Here is a 25,155-nt window from a genome sequence, read left to right on the forward strand (position 1 = left end):
AGAAAAAAATTTAGTTCTCTGTGGGAAAAAGATTGTCCTAACTTTGAAGAATTGGTGATGTTGCAAATTCTATTTGAAATCATTTCAATTTCTGCTCTGAGGAGCTTTTAGGTTTATATTGGTCCAATGAATGTGAACTTGGAGGAAAGTCATTTAAAACAGTCTGTGTCACTCATAGTGTTTACATTGAAATGATTGATGAGTATACATTAATCACACACTCTTTCACTCCCTCAATCACTCAAACTCTCAGTCAATCTGAAATGCCTACTAATAAATAAGCTAGCTCTTCCCTTTAAAAACAGTTAATATAATGTCTGAAGTGTTTTTTATTTAATTATTATTAATATAAAAGCCCCCATGGTACAACCCATAATACTAGTATATAAAAAGAAGAACAACATTTCATTCACATACACATACTTTTCTTTTCTTTTCTTTGAATCAAGTGATGTTATATTATTTTGATATACAACATTAATCTATATAATTGTCATCATATTGACTAAATGGAACTTCTTCTGATAAACTACCCTAATAAATATATCACATCTGGAAAATATACAAATAAAATATAACAAACATGAATAAAACAGAACATAACACTTCGAAGAGGATACCAACAAAATTCTACGACAATATGGATAGTTGTGTACTTCCAGAACTGGTTAGTTGCATTTTGATCTAGATAGAATGTGTCTTGGCTTGATTTAATTAAAAAATATGTTTTCTCTTTTTTTTTTTGGTTTGCACCCCACTCCTCATGAGTTTGTATGGGGCAGCTACTGAGTTGAAGATGTGATTGACACTATTCTAGTCCATGAACATGGTATGAGAACACACAGATGTTTTAGAATGCATGTGGAACAAGGTATTTGCACTTGAGTGTGGCATAATATACAATGACAGTCCAGCTTTCTCCCTAGAATCAGCCCTATCTTCACTCATAGTCTATTTGCTCTAGTCATTCAGTTCCCCCAGAGAGATCTGGAAAATAAATGAACGTGTAAAACATTGCTCTGTAGTCATAAAATGAGGGAACTCGCTGGTAGTGTTGGATGGTAATATGTCAGGAAAGTCTTCAATGAAAAGACTAGCCGTCTACTGATACAATTAGCTGTCAGATCAAATCACATGTTGTGGTTCATCCTGAGGTAAATAATGGTTTTGTGCAATTCTGAGAAGTGAATAGTTATCAGGAATTGCGCAACGATATAAATGTTGACCGTGTAGCCTACAAAAAATAGACATAAGTACCCACCTTCAAACTTGACATACACCCCAGATAAAAATACGGGAACATGTGAATCAGTGTTGAAAAGAATCTGCCCAAACTAAACTAACACATGAAAGTCCTACCCAATGCGTTAACCCTAGAGTGCCGTCACATTGGTGAGAGCTAGCCCCAGGTGACCTCTGACCTGCGCTGTGGTGCATCTGCATGCTGTCACACCACATCACGGCAAGGACTACAATTCAAGTGCATTAGGACACTCCAACGTTATAAAGCAGTCGTACAGTTGTCAATGGCGTCTAGCGGGATAAGAATTAGCTAATGACACAAGCGTCGTATTTATAGTCCCAATCATGTACACACAGCGCTAATTGTTTAAGGAATCTTGCGATTGGATTTGAGAACAGCAAATCAGGAAGGTCGCGCTACATTCTTATCCGGCTGACGGCCACTGTGGAAAAACACACCTCTGGGCATGCAGCATGCTTTCTACAGTAGGCTGACATTGGTTATGGTGACACAGCACCCGCCTGCAGCCGTCACATGTGCATAACACAACCTCTCCGAAATCAATCACAAGCCCAAAATGAATACAGATCAAATCATAGGAGCAGACCAATGACGACATCAAAAAGGTTGTAGAAATCGGCTGTAGCGGGTGTGGGAGGGGTCAGCTTTGGGACCTGGAAGCTTTTAGTTTGATTTAGAACTCCACGGAGGACGAGGTGTTTGCTTGTTTGCTTATTTGTTTGATATTTGTTTGTTGGGGGGGGGGGTAATGTCTCTCTGTCTTTTTCTCTTTTTCTTTCTTTTAGTAGGGAGTGAAGCGACTGTACCCTCCTCTGTATAGGCTAGCCTGTAACATCAAAGATGAAAAAGCACCAATCAGTATTAAGGTGTTTACAGCTCGGTTGTTGAGTTCTGTTTTCCTCACACATTTCCTTCCTGGGTTTGTTTCATTAAAACATCCATATTGGATGCGGGATGAAGAAACAGAGAACTTATTTAAAGAAAGTAATAATGTTTTTTTAATTTTTTTTTTTTTATCAATCAGCAGAGAATGTATACGTTGCCTATGTGTGCATTAGCAGGAGGGCCAATCGAGGTCATGGCGCTGGTGGATAAAGAACCTGGTAGTAAGTATAAGGTTTGTCTGAAATAACGTTCCATTTTTTTCCAAGAGAAAAAAACGAAACACTTGCACGAACGCATACGTGGAGAAGTGGCCCCCGTCCTCGCATGCAATAGCTAATGGCCCTTACCATTCGCTCATATACAGACGTTTTGTCATATCAATACCGTGGAGTGGATGGAGGGAGACGACCCACCTCCGAATTCAACAGGCACATACATGGAGGAGTGGGCCCCGCCCCCACACACAGTTTCCACGCATTAATTACATTAAGCAACAAATTGGAAAATACTGTGCTTCTTTCATGCTTTTGACTGTCGCAAAACATTCCTTAAGGTAAGGCTTTCGAGGCTACAACAATGTCATAGATCCAACCAAAGCGAATTCAGTTCAAAGGAGTTTAATCATAATTTTCTTTCAAGTCCAACTGGGGTGCCCATACCTTTGTGGAAGAACATGCACCAGAGACTATTGCTCCCTAGGTTTGCTGCCATGCTCTGGTTAACAGGGCAAAGGCACGTAAAGAACGACTCCCACATACACATTCCATGTCATCTGAGCAACTGTGCTTCTATTTAAACAACCTCCACAGGCAGAGCCCGAAACCTTCAAAGGCTAATTTCCCTTCATTTTAGGGAACCCTCTCTCGCTTGTGTAAAACTTTCATCAGGATGAAAAAGCATTAGCACATTTTTGCAAGTCGGAAATCAGTAAAGAGAATTTTATGCAACCTCGGAGGAACTAATTATAGAATGGCTTTCAAATGCAAAAATTGCTGCCCTCTCCTTCCGCGCTATTAATCAAATATGATAAAAGAATTAGTAACCAAACCAATCTTTTTTTTTTTTTTTTCTCGGCACTTCGGAATCTATTTCATGCCGTGTCTCTGAACTGTTAGCTCCATACTCCTATACTGTTGAGATGGATATTCACTACCAGGCTCTCAGACCTCAGCCAATGACACCCCACCACGGTGAGCCTCCCAACTTGTGCCCCACACTCACAAACTCTAGCTCAGCTCATTCCGAGCCAAATTCCAATCTGGCTAAAAAGTACTGACTAAGAGTGCTGGAGAAGGGAAGGAAATTTGGAGGAAAAGAAGAAACAATAATAAGAAAAAAGAAAAAAAAACATTCAAGCACATTTTTTTTTTAATTAAGTAAATGAAAAGGGAAAATAAGTAAACGTCTTAATTAATGAAAGCTTTTAGCTAGCAGCTGCACCGGGGAACCGTACGTTGTTATGTTTATGTCGCTGAAAAATCGCATGCATGCCGGAATGGTAAATCTGAGTCATTTGTCTGTCGGAGCGCACGTCCCATCAACACTGTGGACCGGAGAGGTGGGTGGGAGAACTCCCAGCATCCCTCCTTCCATCCATCGCTCTCGTTCATGTCCCACGGCACACTGCTGCATGCGCCTGATGGTCGTTCATCTTTTCCAATAAGCGTGTGAGCCCAGTCCCGCGCCCTCATTGTAAAACAAAACGTCTCCCCCATTTCAGGATGCTCTTTCTTCCGATATGGTTTTCATCTTTGATGTTAGCTGCAAAAGCTAGCTAAAAACAGACATTAACGACGACTTGACCTCACCCCTTCAAATCTAGAGTTAGGCTAAAACAGAAGTCTGCGTCAGGAGTGTTCTTGTATGTGTTTGGTGTATAATAACCATGTGTTAGGATTCATTAGATGTAGCGAACATTCCCATTCCTCGAGTTAAACAAACAAAAACAAAAACAAATTAACATCGTATGAGGTGTTACATCGAACCCATTTCACCGAATCCACGACGACCACATGCCACGGGGAACTCTGCTGCACTCTACAGGGTTCTGCCAGACAGCATGACAAAGGGAAAATAAAGACCACCGATCAGGGTCGGTTCAATGGTCTTTATTTCCCGACTGAGTACTGCGGCTGGCGGCCTTTGCTCTTTGCGTTAGTGTGGCTGGCGAACAACGGGGTGCAGAGTAAAGAGAGGGTGTCCTTACCATGGTCCCCACACTGTACGCGGCGGCAGGGCCAATTGTGTGGTGGTAAGGGTCGGCTGTTGCATAGACTCTGCCGTAGCTGCAATGCAAAAAAAGGCCACAACGTTATGGTCACTGACACAAAATGAATGGTCCCACAGGAAACTTATGGTCAATCCTTTCAAGTCTCTATAAAACAATCCCCCTGGTCCTGAAATTGATACAAGGCAGGACCGAAAAAGGAGCTGGCGCCTTTGTGAATGCACGATGCCCTTTTAATCGGCGCCTTGATCAGTTGGTGGAGAGGGTTAATGACGGGAGAGACAGACCCAGGGGGGAGAGGTGCTGTAGGGCTCAGGCAGGGTCCGTGCGCGCTCTCACCCTGCCCTTGTTTACCCGGAATGCACAGTGCCCCGTGCCCCCTGTCTTCTCATTGTTGCTGGTTTGGAACTAATCCTTCCAATTTCCTTCAGAGACAGGACAAGATGTGTCTGCTTTATTTATTTATTTACTTGACTTCACATATTCCTCTATTTACTTTTTTTTTTTTTCTCCCCCTCTGACGCTCGCTTGCAAATGAAGGTCTGCGCGGAGCAGATAAGGCACTCCCAGCCAAGGACTGAGGGCACCAAATCAACCAGGAATAACAACCAAGTGGAGAGAGGGGAGAAATGTCATTTTCCTAAAGGAGACAAGACATACTGTACAGCATACATGGCTGGTGAGGGGCCGAGGAGGGACATTGATTTATATAAGATCCATACGGCGTGTCCCGTTGGAGTCCGACAACCAAGGTCAGCGAGCAGGACACTGAGGAGGAAGGAAGCTGGATGTGAAGGCACCTTAGGGGAGAGGAGAGGGCCTACCACGACACGGTCAGGGACGTTCTCCACGGTCCTCTTATCTACAGTGAGCACCAAACCCCAGAGGCCGACTAAGGCTAATCTATCTACAAAATGGGCTTTCGCTAGAGTGGCATTACTAACCACCTGGAGGTCAGACGGACCCTCAGAGCTCACATCGCGCGCCTCCACCACGTGGGCCGGGCAGCACCTCTGTAATGCAAAGCAGGCTTGTGGGTAGGAGCTTTTTTCTTTTTTTCCTAAACGAATGTTTCATATTTTACAGGGATTTTACAAGCCTCTTATGATCCCCGTGACCTCCTTTCATGATTGGCTGATTGCTCGGCTGGTAAGTCCGATAAGGTATTGCTGAGGCAATACCGACAAACCCCTATTGATCCAATGGGCATGACCGCTTATTCAAAAAGAAACAAACAGACAAGGGAAGCAAAACAAACCAAAACAAACAACTCGGGCGAATTACATTAAATCTCAAAGGGGGGAAAAAATATAGGCAAGAGAAACAGGAATTAAATCACTCTCAGAGGAAAAAGCCGCTGTCCAATTTCTACTCCCGCGGAGCGCGGCTGCTCATAATTCGCGGCGCGGCGAGGCCTGATAAATCTTACATTATCGATATGATCTCCAGGCTCTCAGGCAGGGTGTACCTTATCACAAGTGACACGCTCAATCCCTCCCAGATTAGATTCCCCAACCGCCCCGCGTCCAGACTGACAGCGGCTTTTGAAGGTCCGAATGAATCAGCGACGCCTCCTCCAAACGGGCACACCTGAACCCGAATGGCATCGCTCAGAAGTGATAGAGTCCCTGCCCCTCCGGCACCACCCCCCCCCTCCCCTCCACAGACCTCGGGCCATTCATAAATACAGTTGATATACCCACCCGCCTGTCAAAGGCAGAGAGGAATGGGATAGATCTTCTGTTCTTTTCTCCGTCTTGTCGAACGAGGTTACTTTTTTGCCGTGTTTTAGCCTGAAGCCGTACCGGCACTCCTAATGGACAGTTAACTCCGAGGGGGAGGGGGGTCAAACCAAAGACTTCTCAGTGTGGGAGACACCCGGGAGACAGGCGGGAATAACTCGTCAGACCTTGTCACAGCTTCTAATTTCATTTATCACAATATCAACCTTTTTTTGGTTTCCTTTTTTTTTTTTTTACTCTGCTTGACTCGTTACAGTATGTGGGGGACACTCACCTGTCACTGTAGGCAGCCGCGGTAGTGGGCTGGGCGTATCTATATGCAGCATAACCCCCCTGTTGGAAACTCTGATTGGTTAGTTAACCACTCGGAAGCAGGACAATAACAAGCATGCATTCAGTAACAGAAGTGTCATTCAAAGCAGTGTCCATTGTCCACCTTCCGGAGCATTTTCCGCACCACGTTGGAATGCTATTTATTTCACGGTGCAGTACCTCCGGAAGATGGCCAGAGGGCACTGTTTAATATTTGGTGTCTGAGGCAGCAGAGTGAATGATCCCCTGCGAGGCTGGGGAGGGGAGCCAGTCGGGGCCCTGTGCGTGACTGGAGGAGCACAACACGGTCTGTAGTGTGATAACAATCCCAGAATTCAGCCCATTTTCAGAATGGGGGAGCGGCACTGGCCGGGCTGCTGAATTATTGACGAGACCCCTTCATCTTCACGCGCTCTTCTCTCGCACAGACGTAACTGGGGCTTAGTGTTCGGGGAGTCGGGACCACTGTATTCATTTGCCAGGGTAGGGAAGGAATTAAAGGCCTCTTTGGCGAAACAGTCATTACTCCGGCTGAGAAATGAAGCCGTTCACCTACTTGTTTTTCTAGTATTGCCGGTGGAACATCGACCCATCTGCATCCTACGGCGGCTGTAGCGACTGTTAATAATGCTTGTTTTCATTATTATTATTTTATTTTACTTGGGGGTGTGGGGGGGGGGGGGGTTGAGGGCATCCAATGGCGAGCCATACTACTGTGGAGATTGAGTGTATAGCAACTGCAACTGGGTACTCCGCCGGGAGTCAGGTCAGAGGGGAGGCTGGTCAGAGGGGCGGCTGGTCAGAGGGGGGGCTGGTCAGAGGGGGGGCTGGTCAGAGGGGGGGGCTGGTCAGAGGGGGGGGCTGGTCAGAGGGGTGTCAGGTCAGAGGGGAGGCTGGTCAGAAGGGAGGCTGGTCAGAGGGGAGGCTGGTCAGAGGGGAGGCTGGTCAGAGGGGAGGCTGGTCAGAGGGGAGGCTGGTCAGAAGGGAGGCTGGTCAGAGGGGAGGCTGGTCAGAGGGGAGGCTGGTCAGAAGGGAGGCTGGTTAGAAGGGAGGCTGGTTAGAAGGGAGGCTGGTCAGAAGGGAGGCTGGTCAGAAGGGAGGCTGGTCAGAAGGGCGGCTGGTCAGAAGGGAGGCTGGTCAGAAGGGAGATTGGTCAGAAGGGAGGCTGGTCAGAAGGGCGGCTGGTCAGAAGGGCGGCTGGTTAGAAGGGAGATTGGTGCCAGGTTGGAGAAGTCTACCCCTTTTCCTGTGGGGACGGGGAATCATGGGTAGCGTGAGGAGAGGGGCTCCGGCGGGACGGCCATGCCTCGGGGTGTTAACGCTGATTACAGCAACGGAGCCAGACAAATATCACCATAATAAGTCGGTCACGTGTACTGTGTGTGTGCAGGCACGTGCGTGTGTCAATTAATATGAACACACTCCTAACGCAGTCTCATTGAAGTACAGTGTGGTGTTGTCATCCTCCCAGACGCTCTTTGTTAGTGCCAAGCGGTTCACTACGGGCTCAAGGAGAAGGGAGTCCTCACGGTGCTCTCTGCCAATGGCAAAACTAACTGGGGCGGGGTGGGGGGGTGGGCTGACGGCTGACCGCTGACCGTGCCTGGTGAAGGGAGAAGGGAAGGACAGAGGCGGGGGCGGGCACAACTTCCAGGGCCAACGTGACCACTTTCAGCCCGCTCAGTGCTGCTCCCCCTACGGTCAGTGGTATCACTAACAGCCACGGACACAGTGACCGCTTTCAGCCCGCTCAGTGCTGCTCCCCCTACGGTCAGTGGTATCACTAACAGCCACCCGCAGTGTGAGTCATACATCAACGTGAAGTCTGGCACTTCCGTTCCCAGACGCTGACCGATCGCTCGTGGGCGGATGCGTTGCCATATCGATATCGCGGACGAGAAGGAAGGAGGCGATACACCCCCCCACCCCCCACCCCTTGAATTCAAATGACAAATTACATCCCCCCGAATGTTTGGACCGCTGTCAAAGTGGGACAGCGTGGTAATTTGGGCATTATCTGTGCGGCGTCCCGCTTTTCTCTGTCAAGGGCAGCGTGCGATGGGGCCTGGCTGACGCTGTGTCTATCTGCCTCAGATCCTCTTATCTCTCACACAGTTATGGCTGGGAGGCACACAGAACCACAAAGAGCCCACGCAGGCCCCCTGGGTCAAACACAGAGGCCTGTCCCTGCCCAGACACACAGAGACGGACAGACAAACACGCAGGCTGACACCCAGAAACACACTTAGGGACATACGGACAGACAGACAGGCAGACAGACAGACACGCAGACAGACAGACACGCAGGCCCCCTGGGCTGAACAGAGAGGCCTCTTCCTGCCCAGACACACAGAGACAGACAAGCAGGGAAAGACAAGCAGGGACAGACACGCATGGACAGACACGCAGGGACAGACACGCATGGACAGACACGCATGGACAGACACGCATGGACAGACAAGCAGGGACAGACACGCATGGACAGACACGCATGGACAGACAAGCAGGGACAGACAAGCAGGGACAGACAAGCAGGGACAGACAAGCAGGGACAGAAACGCAGGCCCCCTGGGCTGAACAGAGAGGCCTCTTCCTGCCCAGACACACAGAGACAGACAGACAGAGACAGACAGACACGCAGCCAGACTGGGACAGATAGAGGGCCGACACAAGCTCCTTCCAAAAAGCCAGAGCCCTTTTAAGGGGAGAGACAACTTGACTGGGGACACTGAGCCGGGGTCTGCCTGTTTGCCAAAGTCTGAGATCATAGGAGAGAGAGCAGCGGAGGAGGGAGGAGCTCGGGGGGTTTTATATTTTGTTGTCAGGTTTCTTGGCAGGGTAGACAGAGGCCTAATCGACGCAGGCTTGGCAGAGCGGCCGGGGGAACGCTGGGGGCTGAAGAGATCACATTTTGGTCTCCGGGGCTGGCCGCTTTTGTCTGCTTTACTTCTGTTTCATCTGAGCATGCAAAGAGGTGCAGTGAACTGTACTTACATAGATTTCTGCCCCGTAGAAGCCATCCTGGTACACCACTCTGTGAAATGAGAGAACAATCAGGGAGATCTGTTTCGTTATCTGGGTTACGGCCGCTTCCACATATGGCCAGATTAGATCGGCACACCCATGTTTGTGTCCTCGGCTATTTCCATCGAGAGCAAATCGGGCAGACATTTGCATGGCGCGAAACAAGAGTGATGGGAGTGGGCTCCGAAAAGTCCACCGGGGTCAGCTCTCGGCGGCCGGAGCCCACCACAAATAACGGATGACATTAAGGGGGAGTGTTACAGCCGCTTCGCAAACCCCGCGCAATGTTCTGCTCTGGTGAAAGTGTTTGCTTTTCCAGTCGACGGCGTGCTGTCAGGGGGTGGGGGGGTGGTCACATGACGCCGACATATAAATCACCGGTTTGTCAGGAGACGCTGTTGGGTGGGGGCGGAGTATGGGGGAACCGGGGAACCAAGGCTAGTCCCAATCACCGGGGGCCTGATCCAATCACCAGACAGGCAGGCTGGGACCCTGGGTTAGCCAGACCTCTCCACTCCCTAACCACAGCCACCCAGGCAGGCAGGCAGACAGATGGGCGGGGCGCTGATAAGGGGGAGTCTGAATGCTTCAAAAACAACCAGGAGAACATCTCAGTCCTGCCGCTTCAAGTCCACTGAGACCCACCCATTACTGTGCTACCTGGCTCTGCGGTCGACGCTGCCCTAAGGGCCTGATACTCATACACACACACGCGCACAGATCACACACGCACACAAACACAGCATACTTACGCTCCGTAGGCCGGGATGGGCGGTGGCGGAGGTGCCGTGCGGAAGGTGTTGTACACGGCCCGCCCTCGACCTCGCAAGTGGGCCCCTCTGTAGGCCACCGTGGCCCCTGTGGCAGGGTAAGGGAATCCGGTCACTGTGGGGAAGGGAGGAGGAGGGGCTTTAGGAAGACGTGTGCTGGACTTGGCATTGCTTACCTTCCTGACAGGCTGAATTAGAGACGAGTGCCAGAGGTTTCTCCTATGACAGAATACATTAGGGAAAGACAAGGGAACAATAGATGGAATATATGCTGGTTGCGCCTCATCGAGCACCCCCCCCCCCCCCTTCTCCCAGCCCGCCGCTTTGTGCCACACTCAGCGAGGATCCACATTTGCTGTACGCATCCTGCCCGCCGCCGCCCCCCTCGCCATCCGGGGGCAGCCGTAAAGCACGGCCCGTTAATGGATGCAATCCCACTAGTTTCGCACCGCGGCGTTTGCCTGGTTTAGGCACCAGCACGCTGTCTGACGGGAGGGAGAGGTCGTTCTTGGTTGTAGCTACACAAGGAGCAGGGTTGTGGTGTGGTACAGGCAGCCAGGCAGGCTGCCAGGCAGGCAGACAGACAGAGACCGTCAGACAGACAAAGAGGCAGGAAGACAGACAGGGCGGACAGACAGGTCCAACAGACAGGAAGGCAGTTAGGGCAGACAGAGAGAGACTGACAGACAGATAAACAGGCAGAAAGACAGGCAGGGCAGACCGAACAGGCAGAGACAGACTGACAGACAGCCGGTCACAGGTGGAGGTGAAGGTTGCTGTGCAGCCATGCTGGATGTGCAGGCCCTGAGGGACCACGGAGCAGATGGGCTACTGGACCGCCGACGCCTAAACCTCCGGCTGACCCCATTCCACACCCCACGTGGGACCCTCCTCAAACGCCTGTGCCCGTCCTCCTGCAGCCGTGAGCAGCCAACAGAGAATGAGGTGTGTGTGTGTTTTGGGCGGGGTGGGGGGAATTAACAGACGAGCTCTGGGCCGGGAGCTCCCCAAGTCTCTCCTTAACCTTCAATCAGTCCAGTCACTGTCTGATTAGGAACGTGGGCGCAGCATACAAACACAGCCTTCTCAAACTCTCTCCCGTCCTGATCGACACGGCCCTGTTTCCAGAGCTCATCCCAGCCCCCCAGCCCCCCTCCGTGACAACACTTCCTCCTGCCCACCATTATTCCACCTCTCCATCGGACTGATTCATTCATTACCGCGACACACTCGGGGTGAATTTGTGGCGCCGGCATCTCTGGGGCAGCCGGGAGGCCCTACGGCACATTCCCCAAACACCGATCCAATGACCTTTCGGTGGAGTCACGGTAGAGACAACGGACAGAGGAAAACACCTGGCCATGGCGCGGTCAGACTACAATAGAGAAACGACGCCCGCTACAGAACCACTCCTATGGACCGCTAAAGGTTGTAGCCTCTGGGAAGAGTGCCGTCAAGGCGGGCAGTGTGTGGTGTTATGTAGCGTTAACCCCTACAGGTTGATGGGACAGGCAACGATGGTGATGAACGGTACACACCGGCAGCCGCGCCGACAGGGAGACAGATTAGTGGAGCTTTTAAAAACACGGACAGCCAGGTTTAATGTCCGAAGCCATTAACATCTCCCTCCATTAGGGGCTCCACGCATATTCACCGCGTGCATCTCATTTAACCGGGAAGCGACCCCCCCCACCCGCTGCACTCCTTCGTCCCCAACACCAGCCAGGCCGCCTTGTATGCTGACGGTACACCAGCGATGGACATCTGAAACTCACAAGGTGTTCCTTCCACTCCCGTGATTTATAACGCTGACCTTGACATTTAAATGAGTCTCTTTTTGGGAGTGTCCAATATACCGGCTTAGTTGCTAAAGGGCAAAAACAACCCGCTTTGATAGTTTCGGGGGATTCTACCCCCTCTCCCCTACACAAATCGCTAGCATCTCTAGCGCTCCAAGTCTTCTTTCCTTCTTTTATTGGGGGGTGGGGGGAAGGTTTGGGGGTGTATGCAAATCCGCGCGTCATGATATATGTGAATGTAAACCCATAATGAGTTGGCGATAGGCTACAGTGCTTCAATAATAACCCATAAATCAAAGGCTGCTGTCACACGTTGGTAAACCCGTGAAGAGCAACAACAGCCACAGTGGCGTATGAAAGAACAAACCAGGTCCAGCTACCAAAGTCAAACACCTTTCAGAGAGAGAGAGAGAGAGATAGAGAGAGAGAGAGAGAGAGAGAGAGAGAGAGAGAGAGAGAGAGAGAGAGAGAGAGAGAGAGAGAGAGAGAGAGAGAGAGGGAAAGGGAGAGAGAGGGAGAGAACGACTGGCTGGGGGAAAGTATTAGTAATGTGTCGTTGGGCGGTGGGGTCAAACCTCACCTCATATGTCATATTTGTCAAGTTGAGGGAAGTCCAATACCTCCACACAGCGAGCCGGCAGGCCAGGCTTTCTGACCCAACCTCTCGTAATCCTGCTCTGCGCCGACGATGGGGTCAAAACCAGCCGCGAAAAAAATTATACTAAAAAAAATAGACACATTTTCCAAAATTGTTCCTGCTCAAGTAAGTCGGTGGAATGAGCACTTAATCCAAGCACTGGGGACCCAAAACTGCTTAATCTAATCAAGACACTGGAGCTTAATTATCCCCTCAACATACACTCAGACAATGAGAGGATCTGTCCACATTATATTAAGATGGCAATTAGCCTTTCTGTTCTGTCATTTACACAGCTGGTGGGTTTCAGACGGTCCTCACCAAACCTAACCTCTGGAAGTGAAAACATCAAGAGCCCTACTCATCTCCTTCCACCTCTTCAGGAATTAGAGACGTGTCTCTCTGACTCCTTTGGTGCAAAAAACCCCAACAACAACAGTTTTTCTGGTACAGAGTGGTCAGAGGAGCTGCTTGGTAGCTGTCCGTGGTGCTGAAACAGAAACACCACAGAGTACACGCAACTGTTATTCACCTGATTAGCTGAGACGTGGTATCAGACAGCTCCTCAAACTGCTTTACCCCCCCCCGTTTTTTTTTTTATAGTAATGTGAAATCTAAAAATGTCTCTGCAAAAGTATCCACCACACTCTAGCAGGCAGCGGTCTCTGTTTCTGTCCTAATATCCATCACCTCCCACCACACACCCCCCAGTCCATTTGAGTGGGAACCCAATGCGTCTGGTGCAGGCAGGACCTCCCCCCACAGGCCCCTTACGGAGGGCTCCAGGGAAGGTTTGGGTTGCAGAAGGAGAGGAGGTGGGAGACAACAGAGGATATAGGGCCAGGGGTACACAGTACATGGCTGGCGCCGCAACCACCACTACACCCACCACCAACGTCACCCCCACCACAACTACCATCACCCCCACCACAACTACCATCACCGCCACCACAAGTACCACCACCATCACCCCCACCACAACTACCATCACCGCCACCACAAGTACCACCACCATCACCCCCACAACTACCATCACCGCCACCACAACTACCACCACCACCACCATCACCCCCATCACAACTACCATCACCGCCACCACAACTACCATCACCGCCACCACAACTACCATCACCACCGTCACCCCCACCACAACTACCATCACCACCACCTTCACCCCCACTACAACTACCACCACAACAATCACCGCCACCACAACTACCACCACAACCGTCACCCCCACCACAACAACCATCACCACAACCTTCACCCCCACCACAACAACCATCACCACTGTCACCCCCACCACAACTACCATCACCAGTACCATCACCACCACCACAACAACCATCACCACCACCACCGTCACCCCCATCACAACTACTGTCACCACTAACGTCACCCCCAACACAACTACCATCACCAGTACCATCACCCCATCACAACTACCATCACCCCCACCACCACTACCACACCCACCACACTTAATCCTGCCACAGTCACCGCTCTCACCCCCGCCACCACCACAGTCCCAACCAGAGTCACCCCCACCACCCCACCAACACCACCACCACTGTCACCTCTACCACCCCCACCACTGTCACCGCCAGGCAGCCCCTATCAGTAGGAGGAGCCAGTCCAGCCTGCACAAGGTTCCAAGCAGGGAGCCAGCATGAAGCTCTCATCCGTCATTCTCCTGAATGGGTTTTGAGGACAATAAACCTGTGGCGCCAGGACGAATGGAGACGGAGTACGCTGTCACCGCACCGCGATTTATGGCTCCCAATTTCACTGATCTCCCGCACAGAAATGAGGACTGATAAACAGTGATTAATCACCTTTACATCCTATTTTACTCCCACCAAAAGTATATTAAATGTAGCCATGATTATTCCAGAACACATCCATGGAGGGAACCACTGGCGATTTCTATTTCCTTCTTTCAGGGCCATAAAAAAAAAAGAAGAAATCTTCAAATGCGTGGTCAGCTGTTTTTAAAGGCTGAATTGTCCTTTTGGCTCCTGATTAGTGTGTTTTTGTTTCAAAAAAATGTATCTCTTATTTATGTTTCCCATCTTCCCAGCTGGCAAGCATATGTTGTCGTTTAGGCTTGGCAAACTTCAGTGCTGTGTCAAGACGACTTGAAAAATTAGCAGCCAATAAATCACCATCACCCCCCACTTCTCACTGCCTGGAGAGATACACCACGCTCCCTCTGATTTATGACAGGAATTGGGAGTGTGTTTGTGTGTGTGCATGCGCACACACATGCATGTGTGTTGTGGTTCCGTGTGTGTGTGTGTGTGTGTGTGCGCATGCACAAGCATTTGCCTACATGCGCTCCATAGGTCAGCATATTAGTGGGTGTCGGAATGTGTGAATCTGTAAATGGAAATGCCTCTCGGTGTGTATCCCTTTTGTATGAGATCCGCAGGATTCTGAGTGCATCGGAGTGTTGCGCCAGGAGTGTGTTTGTGTGCGTGCATCGGGAAGGGGACGCTGGTGTCTGGGTGCGGAGGCGGGGGGTGACGCTTGTGTAATTGTCAGGGGAAGATGTCGTCGGAGCTTGGGGAGCGAGCAGTGGGGGGCGGCCCGGGGAGGGCTCGCTGCTGGGGGGTTGGGGAGGAGGGTGAGAGGGGCTGCAGATGAAATAAAAATGATAGATGACTGCTTTCTGTCATGGACAGTTATTTAGAGGTTGGCCGTAAAGCTGTCCGGGGAATGAACAGATTTTAGTCTAATGAGCAGAAAGGAAAGCCGTTAAAGTGGTGCGATGTGCTCAGCACTTCTTCCAAATGAAATAGTACCATTTCCCTCTCATTAAAATGCAAAGGGTTCATATAACATACAGCAATAAAAGAGGCATGTAGAGAGAGATCTGGGAGAAGCCCCTCCGTTACCCAGACCGGGAGGAAGACCAGCCTTCCACAGGGAAGGTGCCAACAATATCGCTCACTCAATCTCCCTTATTCGGTTAGCTCTGTAAAAGTCAATCTGGTGCACTTGGCAAATCCATCCACGGCAGCAGCCTCTACAATCAGATAACAGTTGCTGGGGCGGCTTGCTCTTGAAATCATCCCCCCCCACCCCCCAACCCCTTCCTGGCTTCACAGTGCAAACCCCACAAACAATAGCTCAGGCTGCCTCCGCTCCCTCCATGAGGCTTGGATCATCCACCTGTTATCTGGTCCACCGTTCCATTCCAAATTCACTTTGATTTAGGAAAAATGTTGTGTTGGAAACATGCTGAGAATGAGGCCGGTTCTGTTATCACCAACATGGGTAGACATGGGTTGGTTCTGTGTGTTGGAGGGCCAGTACGGGAGAAAGGAGTGGTGCACGGACAATGCAGAACCAAAGACGGTGAGAAGGATTTCTTACCGGCATAGAGTTCAGGACCATAGACAGCTCCCACCACTGGGTTCAGCTTCCAGCCTGTGAGACGACAGACAGACACAGGAAGACGGACACAAAAAGACAGACAGACGGGGAAGACAGACAGACAAAGGGAATAGAAGGAAAAAGGGGGAACAGAAACCAAAAGATGAGCGTTCTTCTTGTCGAGTACCTTTGCAAAGCTGAATGTCAGACAGGAGTCAGATCTTACCATTTGTGTAAGGGTTGGCCACTTTTTTGTTTGTCATCACTCTTGCTGTTGCGTTGTTGACCTGTTTCCCGAAAATATGACATAGAGTCAAGTACCCTTCCAAAAAGAAAGCTAAATGACTGCCAGGGAACCACTACACCCATTAGTCACAACTAAGAGGACTAAAGGGGGTCAATTAGCTAGATGACACAATGACACTGAATCACCTTTGCATACATTTATTCAGCATTTGAATTTCCTTGAGATTATTTAATTACCACAGCAAGTGGGAAAACATGCGGCAATTACCTATGCATATAAAGGAGAAGCCAAAAGCAACCCAGGCAATTGGTTGAATAAACAAACAGGTAAAAAAACAAAAAACTAGAAAATAATAACAAAACAAAACCACAGACAGACCACTTCGATCTTCCTCTGTGTTGAACAGATGGGAATGGATGAGAAAGCCCTCACTTACAGAAAACAAGAACACAATTAAAAGAACTGAAACGGGCTAGGCCAACTAATGGTAAAAGGGGCGTGTAGACAGGTGGGTTCCCTTCAGCCCGACACAGTGAGGTCTCGGTGGGATGGCGAGCGCATGCACTCCCTCTCAGGTGTCAGAATGATGGACAACTGGCACCTCCATTCCGTCTGGATCCCTGGTTCCACCGAGTGCTTCGGACACATACCACTTACGCATGCTTGAACGCGCACGTGTCCACGTGACAGACACACACACACACACACACACACACTCATAGCAGGCACATGCTCACACGACGTCTCTTGGGGTCAGAGGTGAGAGCCGGGTGGGTGGGGGTGCGGGTAGGGTGGCAGGCCAGCAGGCAGGAGGAAGTAGAAGAAGGAGCAGGAAGTAGGGAAAAAGCACCTCTATCTTGCGTCCCTCTACGATTGTTCCATTTAGCTTATCCCGCGCACGGTCGGCGTCTGTGCTCGTTTCAAAAGTTACAAACCCAAAGCCCTGCAGGAGAGCCACGTTTGACACCGGGACCAGCGAGGCAGAGAGGGGAAAGTGTAAAGATGTACAGGGCGGGGAAAGGTCAGGTAGGCAGGGTGGTGGGTGGGGTTAGGGACAAAAAGACAGGAAGGACAGAGGGGGAAGGAGAGAAGATAAAAAGAAGGGAAGAGAAGTCAGGACGAGCTGAGCAGCAGGAAGTACAGTTGTAGCTAAGCAGTGGTATTAATTATGTGGCTGTTAGTGAGGCGAACAGAGAGATCCAAGGGGGGAGAGAGAGAGATAACGACGACGAGGCCTCACACACCGTCACAACACTAACAAACCTGCCAGTTTTACCCAATTAAACACCACAGACCACCAGTGGAGAATGTCACTGAGCATCGGACGCCATGCACTCTCTCACGGCACATACAGTAATAGTCTAATTATTATAGTGAAGACTTCCGCGGTTGCCTCAGAAAAAACAACAAACACCCCCCTCCCCCACCCCAATGGAATGAAATTCAGTTGAGCAAGGAAGGAAGCAATTGAAGCTATTGGGTTTAATTCGATCATCAAACACATCTAATTCATTCCAGTAGCCGTGGTAGGCACCGCAGCAATTACAGTCAACCATATGTTGCCTTTTTTCTCTTAGGCATACCATTATATTATCCTTCATCACCGTATTAGCCATCTGAAGTCTATCGGGGCACAGGCAATACTATAAACGTATTAGTCGATTATAAATGTACCTATACGTATCACAAACAACATCTGTACACCAATAAATCACACACTACTGATCTGAATCCTCCAGGGAGGCGGAAGAACAAAAACAGAGGATTTACAGTGCGGATATCTCCTTTAAACTCCCACCGAAATACCCTCAATCCCCAACCCCCCAAACCCATTTCCTACCCCCACACGCCCCCCCCCCCCCCCGCCACTCCCCCCCCTCCCCTGAGGCCTTTGTCACCATCTTGAGTTATGGGGACTGGGAGACTGGACCTGAGATCCAGCGCCAGCTTTAAGACATGCTGGCCAAACAAGTCCCAGTCCTTTGGTTCTATATATACATATACGGGGAGGGGCGGAGGGAGGAAGCCATCGCCAGCCCTGGCTGATAATTGCTTGAGGATATAATACATGTGAGGAATGAAGAGCGTTGAGATCTTGTATGCATTCACAGGATCTACAAGCTCCTATTCCCAGCCTAAATAACAGGGGAGCTGTCCTTGGGGAGAGAGAGAGATAAAGAAATAAGTTCAAAAAGGAATTGAGGGCAAAATTAATCCTTTGGACATTTCGCCCGAATATGGTTGGCCCCTCTATATCTTTTTTTTTTTTTTTATCATGCACAAATAATTAGCTTACACGGAGGGAGAGTAGAGCAACCATTTTTCAAAGGAGACAAACATATTGAATGCAAATTGCCAAAGCTTCATAGAAAATAGATTGTTTATTAATGGCCTGGTAGGTTCATTATATAGCGCGCCGGGTGTGGGAGAGAGGCATCATGGGTAATGGCTTTGTAGGGCACAAACAATAAATGCTTGTTACGGCGGAGGAGGCAGCTTTATCCGGTGCTCAATCTTGTCTGGCTGAGGGGGCTAAGTTGGAGCACAGTAGTTGCTCCGAGATGGAGCCTCGCCACACACTCACACAGACCCCAAACTCTCAGGTAGGAGTGGGAATCGATCCCCTTTCTGGTTGAACACACAGCTAGGGGTGGCTGTCTACTTTATGAATGGAAAGCTCTGGAGCTTGGTACAGACGATTAAATAAACAGTGGATGACTAACCCTGTGCAGTTCTGTCGCCGTCGGTGGTTCTAGTTTTGCTTTAACACTAAGGATCTTTATAGCCTGTGTCGAACCAAGCAGCTTCAACATGTTATTTTTACGCAGATGCAAATGACATCATCTCAAGCAACTCTGCTGATACAACAGGTATTTTAGACACATTTTAAATTGCATGCATCGTCGAATCCTGTCAGAAAACACACATTTCATCAATTATTTGTTCAGCCTTACGTTTGGTAATTGTATAATCACTGAGATAGACAAAATGCTTGCTGTACAATTTTTCTACCTAGCCAAATTGTTGCCTATTCACGTACCACGTTTTACCAAGCTATTGTAGCTAGCTGGCTAACCGAGATAAAAAAAGAGCTAGGGCAAGGCGATTTGGCCTGGACACTTTCAGCTGATAATGTAATGAAAAGGTCTGCCTTCATTCCTAAAAGTGCGTCTTGTCTACTATACCACATATAACCCATGACGAGCCATGATGTCTCCCTGTTTTTTCATACATTCCCCATTTTTCATGTCTCTCCTGTCACAGTTTGCAGAAGCCCTGACAGCAATGTTGATACCTGGTTGGAGTTCCGAACAGAACGATATGACAAGTGGTGTCAACCTTTTTTTCTGCTTACCTATTGGACATACAATCTGCTGTGTGAAATAGGATTGATATATATCTCTTGCGGTACAATGCAACCACATTGCCAGCGATTTCTGTGTGGTGACACACTAAACCATCCAGAACTTTGTTGCAAGCAACATAAACTGGGACCAGGTTGCTTTGTGTGTGAATCTGGCTGAATGTGTATAAGACCAGCAGACTAAAAGGACAATACCAGAGGTCTATTTTCCTAGTCCAGAGAGGTATGGTGCTGGATTAAGTGCCGTTTCAAACAACTAAATTGTAGATTGATCAACAGGTGTAATGATTCTTCGACTAGATCTCAAAGCTAGAGCAGAAACGATAGAGGCAGCTGAGAGGAGTAAACACTTGAACACAGCTTTCGAGCTCTCCAGGACCAGGCTTACGGAGCCACTACTCTGAGCCAACACACACACAGCTCTAATGCCATCATTACTAAACAGAAGAAGTACATGGTAATGAAGCAGCTGGTGTTCCAGTTCACTTACCTTGGATCCTCGCTCATTAAAGATAATCTCCACATCGAGAATCTTTCCAAATTGCTGCGGAAAGAATGGAGACAAGAGAAGAGAGATTAAGTTATAAAAACCTTGGTGATTTCACTTCATCAAGAATAAAGAGAGCAAAGAGGAAGAACAACTCATATTACCCCTGTAATTTTTTTTATTTTTTATGTTGCATTCGCGCCATACATAATACGCGTTCACATAGGGAGAGAAAGATTTAAATGCAAAGAAATGACCACGTATGTATTTACTGGATTATTATTTCAGTAGAATTTAATGTATTTGCTTAAACAAAAAAAATAAACATAGTAGAATGAAAAATCAATTTCAAATAAAGAAACCTACGACATGATGTCAAGGTGTTTGTTTGTCGGGTTGTGGTGTGATGCAAAAGCCCCTTATAAAGCTCCTGAGGAAAACTCCTCTCAAATCCTCCTGACCGATATAGTGAGAGACAACAGGGCTTTGACATGAGGAGACTAGCAGGCCTTCTGCCTGCCCAACTACCAAACAGGTGGCCAAGCTCTCTACCCATCTATACAGGTACCTGCCATTTTCTCTGTCTTTCTCCGCCTCTTCTTTTCAGAACTATTTGTTTTGTTTTCCCACCGTATAGGACTCAAGGGGTGGTCCCAGGGGGTTAACACGCTCAAGCCTTTCGATTTAACAGGCTCGCCTTCGGATCATTACGAACCAGAGGAATGAAAGCAAACCGTGGGTTCCTCCTAATGAGTGGAGTGAGAGGGACTTTTAATTGCTGTCTACATTGGCCGTATTATTTCATTAAAAGTAATTACCCTGTCAAGCGGTCTGCGTCGCCTTCATTTGGGCACAACAGGGAAGAAATTGGCCTTCTATGTGGTTGGCGCTCAATGGGAATGGATGGATCATTTGACTGAGCCACTAATAGGGTTTAGGAAGATCTGGCTATTATCTGACTGGCCCGGCCGTACCAGAGGAAAGAGCGACAAGGCAAGTGGGGCTAGAAGACGGACAAAGTTTATGGACTGGGCAAACACGCTAAACCCCAAGGATCGAGTTCATCCGGGACGGCAACCCCTACGCGGGCCACCTCTTCACATCTGCCCCCCGAATGGCACTAATCTCCATTGGCTCCATGGCGACGCTTTACGGCACCTGGCTCCGTCGCACACACAGGCATTTACATCCCAGCGTGGTGCCCCTCTTCGCATGAGAAACGACAATGCTTCCCCGCGCAAATGTGCAGATGCTAATTGTTTTAACCAAGCTTAATGGGCTTGCGGCGTCGATTAATTAGTTTCGGGGGATGTCGTCGCAGCCACTCCGCACACGGCACGGGAGGCCGCGGCGTTCGCCGCTCACCAGTGATCTCAGCTGCTCCCACACACCCCTGCAAGCCCCGCAGCCCGAGCGCATAAACAGCTGCATCAGCAACCGGCGCCAGTAAACAACGGCATCAACGGGACGGGCCTCCAGGGACAGAAACGGAGATGGGGGACTGACGTCACCTCCTTCCTCTCTCATCCCAAGACAAGCCATCGTAAAACAATGAATATATCAATAAGGAAATGAGCAAAAGTGTCCGTCGGGAGGAAGTCGTAGACACTAGTTAATATGCAGATCTCGTGAACACCACTTTACGAGAGCCGCTCGTAAGCTCTGCTTCGTTTCCGAGACGCAACCTCATTTCTATAAAAGGTTGGGACAAATATAGTTTTTTAGAGCCGCAATTTTATTTGGTTCTAGTGTTCCGAGTAGCAACACAAAAGTTCGGAACTGGAAGGAACCCCAAAAACATTTTCAGCTCGTTAAATTACTCCAGAATAAAGCTAAATGAGCAGGTTGCCGTGGAATGGGCAGGGAAGTTTGTTGTTAACATGACTGATTGACAGACAGGCCCAAGGTGTGAGATACAAGTGAAATGTTGCTGGCGGGTAGATAGCAAGGAGTGGACATTAAAGAGGTTTGGCTCGGTATCATAAAATGGCATTACATTGTGTAAATGGTATGAGCACTATCTATTATTGCCTAATTGGATTACAGAATGAAATACTAGATACTTATGGAGTGGCTACTTTGGAAGAATTTTCAATGGGCGTTCAAAGGACCCTTTGAAAGTTCAAGGGTTGGCTTTAAAGCCCTGTATCACATAGCTAACAAGCTCATTTGTGCAGAAAAAGAACAACTTTAGAGCATAAATCAACATTATTAACCGTGCATTTGAAGTAAAGCTTCGGTTCTGGTATACTAGAGTTCTGTTTCTGATCCATCACACGTTTTGTTCTTTTCAGTTGTTTTGTTCTTTTCCCTGAAACTTAATTTTTACACTTGTGATCAAGTCTGAGCAAGCAACCACAGACCGAGCGCAGGGTGGGTCCCACTGGATGGCTGTGCGGAGGCTAGTTATGATTAGCATAACACAACATGGTGTACTCTGAGAAAGTGGAGCAGTAGGGGCCGGCGAGCTGGAGCAGAGCTCAGCGTGAAAGCAGGGGGCCAGAGGTCTAATTGCCCAGAGAAGTTTCTTCACGTAGAGCCCTCATCAAGCAGCATGGTAGGAGTGCTGTTGAACAACCCAGGTGGAGAATAAGGAGGTATGCCCTTAAGCACCATGTTGCGCCACACTACCTAAGCTTGCATTGGCTTTGAGTGTTTTCTTTTTACTCCTCTAACAGCGCTCTGACTCCAACGCACTACGAATGCCTGATTAGCTACAACTTGACCTCACTAGGTTTAGTAACATTCTGTACATATTTCCTTTGGCCCTCCATTTAGTACGATTAGGTTACGTTACTTTAGGTTATATCATGTATGGCTACCGGAGGACCATATTATAGATTTGCACAACGGGTGATAAGTTATGAATTTGCTAAACTCACTGTGGTTCAAATCAAGTTTAGGTTAAGGTATTACAGATAGGGTTAGGTATTCATTCTTAACGGTTAAGGTAAAAGAAAGAGTCAAAACAACAAAAATACCACCCAGCCGCAACAATTAGAATCCACCAGTCTCCTCGGTCGTAATAGCATTCGCCGTTGCACCTAGTTGTTGTGCCACACATGATATATACTAATTTGCACGTCCTGGATTTACGTTCATTATGTTACGTGTGGTTTATGACACCGGCTGCTGATTAAGGCCTGCCGCCGTCACCTTAATGAGGCTTTCATTCAGCGCCTCGTTAGCAATTCGGAGGACCATCCTTCGCCAAAACCTACGGGGTTGGGAGGGGTAACTCTCAGACCCGTCCTCCTCGTTTAGAGTCCAGGTAGAGTCTCTGCTAGCAGCCTGCTCTCGCTCTCTGCTGGTGGCGTGTCCGCGCTAAGCGTGCACGTTGCCTGGGAGAGAGGGGCCCCTTCGCGCTGCACAGTAGCAGATGGAGCTCCTGGGGGCTTGGCGGTGGTGCTCGGCCGCAGTGCGGTGGACTCCACAGCTTTGGCGCATGCACCGTCTCGGCGCTGCCTTTCCACTGTCTGCCCGTGTGACTGCAGGCTCTGCTCATGCATAACGGTAACGGTGTATCCAGCCCCAGGCGGCACGGTGGCCATTAGAGCCAGAGGGATGGACATGCCCTGCACACACTGATCACACAGAAACACTGTGGATGTCCAGGGGTGGAACTGGAGCTGAGCACGGCCAGGATATCTCATCTTCCCACCATCAACCAGCTCTGCCCAGTGCCAACAACAATCAACCACAGGACCCAGCCGCCAAACACAAAGTGGAAAAACCGACCGCCACTGTTTAAATTACCTGTCAGTACAGATTTCCAGGAGATATTACAGATAATCAATTACCACAATGAATTAAAGAGTTTAATTCTGAAAAAAAAAAAAGTGCAGTAAAGAAAGCTTCTTCTCTGTGTTGAAAGGGTTTGAACATTACCCAACAACACAGCAGTGTGGATGTATATGATCATTAAAAATATGTCTGTGACTTAGCTAGATCGGCTAGCTCAAATTTGAACAAATAGCAAGCCTATTTGAAACGTTCTGTTTGAGATAGTTTGAGGTGGAGTTTGTGAAGTGCCCCCCTCCCCCCAATTTATGTCTTGGCCACAAATACTAAGTATAGGATGAGTCAACGCCATTATTTGGGGATAAGTTTACAGAATATTAACTTTTGAAAGTTGGACAGTTACTTAAAATAACACAAACGCCGGGCAGGCACACAAAGCATCCAAGCTAATTACTGAGGCGTTTTGGATTCCACACGAGCTTCTACCGAGCTGGACACAAACCTAACAATCAGACAGCCAGGAAGAAGAGACAGGGAGAGAGAAATAAGGACAGAAAGAGAAACGAAAGTGGGAGAAAGAGAGCGTGATAGAGGGGGAGAAACAGAATGACAGAAAGAAAAGAGCAAAGGATAAACATGAGTGAAAAGACAGAGCTAGCTGCTGTGTTGTCCAGTCATTTATTACACCATAGACAGGGCTCCCCTGTAATTCATTTCATCAGTTTGACGTTGTCTCCATAACCATGGAAATTAACGCCTTTGGCATATAATGACCCAAATTAGTGTGCAACATTAAAATGAGATTCTTGGCAATGCTCTTGATTTGGATCCATTATCCTTATTGGGTAAACATATTTGGTTTTATGCTTCTTTTAGGGCTGGTGTGAAATGCAAGTGGTTAGGCTTTTAGATAGTTTTGTATTATTTCTGGTACAGAAGGAAGTAAACCTGTGCAGGGATCCGGAAGAGGGCGAGACCGAGAGAGAGACGGAGAAAGAACAGAGAGGAGAGGGAGAGTAAGGGTTGGGTCAGGTACTGCGACATTTGCGGGTGGGTAAAGGAAAGCCAAGGGAAGGAAACTCACGCCAAACATTTGCCGCAGGTCGGGGTCGCGGAAGCGGAAGGGAATGTTGGAGACGTGCAACCTCTTGGGCTGCTGCTTCTCTGAGGAGTCACACTGTTGCAGCTGGAGCTGCTGGGACCCCTCCGTTTGCGTCAGGTCGTCTGTCTGCCGGAGGGAAACAAATAGCACAAAGACACACGCCGCTCATTAGCTCC

At 48.8% G+C, this 25,155-nt stretch overlaps 1 protein-coding gene across 6 annotated transcripts in view; it reads right to left on the reverse strand.

The window, feature by feature from the left end:
* Positions 1 to 1,991: 1,991 nt before the first annotated feature.
* Positions 1,992 to 25,155, reverse strand: part of LOC105022924 (RNA binding protein fox-1 homolog 3) — a 377,689-nt gene continuing 354,525 nt past the window's right edge. For 5 of the 6 annotated variants that reach the window (XM_010891694.4, XM_034295097.1, XM_010891693.3 and 2 more), the window contains 10 exons: positions 24,962 to 25,105; positions 20,140 to 20,193; positions 17,136 to 17,228; positions 16,265 to 16,325; positions 16,039 to 16,092; positions 10,207 to 10,339; positions 9,425 to 9,464; positions 6,393 to 6,451; positions 4,356 to 4,434; positions 1,992 to 2,090 (listed from right to left, as the gene is read on the reverse strand). In XM_010891694.4, coding sequence (XP_010889996.1) covers positions 2,046 to 2,090; positions 4,356 to 4,434; positions 6,393 to 6,451; positions 9,425 to 9,464; positions 10,207 to 10,339; positions 16,039 to 16,092; positions 16,265 to 16,325; positions 17,136 to 17,228; positions 20,140 to 20,193; positions 24,962 to 25,105 — 762 coding nt within the window. In that variant the 3' untranslated portion in view covers positions 1,992 to 2,045. The remainder of the gene's footprint in view (positions 2,091 to 4,355; positions 4,435 to 6,392; positions 6,452 to 9,424; positions 9,465 to 10,206; positions 10,340 to 16,038; positions 16,093 to 16,264; positions 16,326 to 17,135; positions 17,229 to 20,139; positions 20,194 to 24,961; positions 25,106 to 25,155) is intronic. The other variant, XM_020051116.3, reaches the window with a different exon arrangement.

The sequence above is a fragment of the Esox lucius genome, chromosome 11, assembly GCF_011004845.1.
Source record: "Esox lucius isolate fEsoLuc1 chromosome 11, fEsoLuc1.pri, whole genome shotgun sequence".
NCBI classification, from domain to species: Eukaryota; Metazoa; Chordata; class Actinopteri; order Esociformes; family Esocidae; genus Esox; species Esox lucius.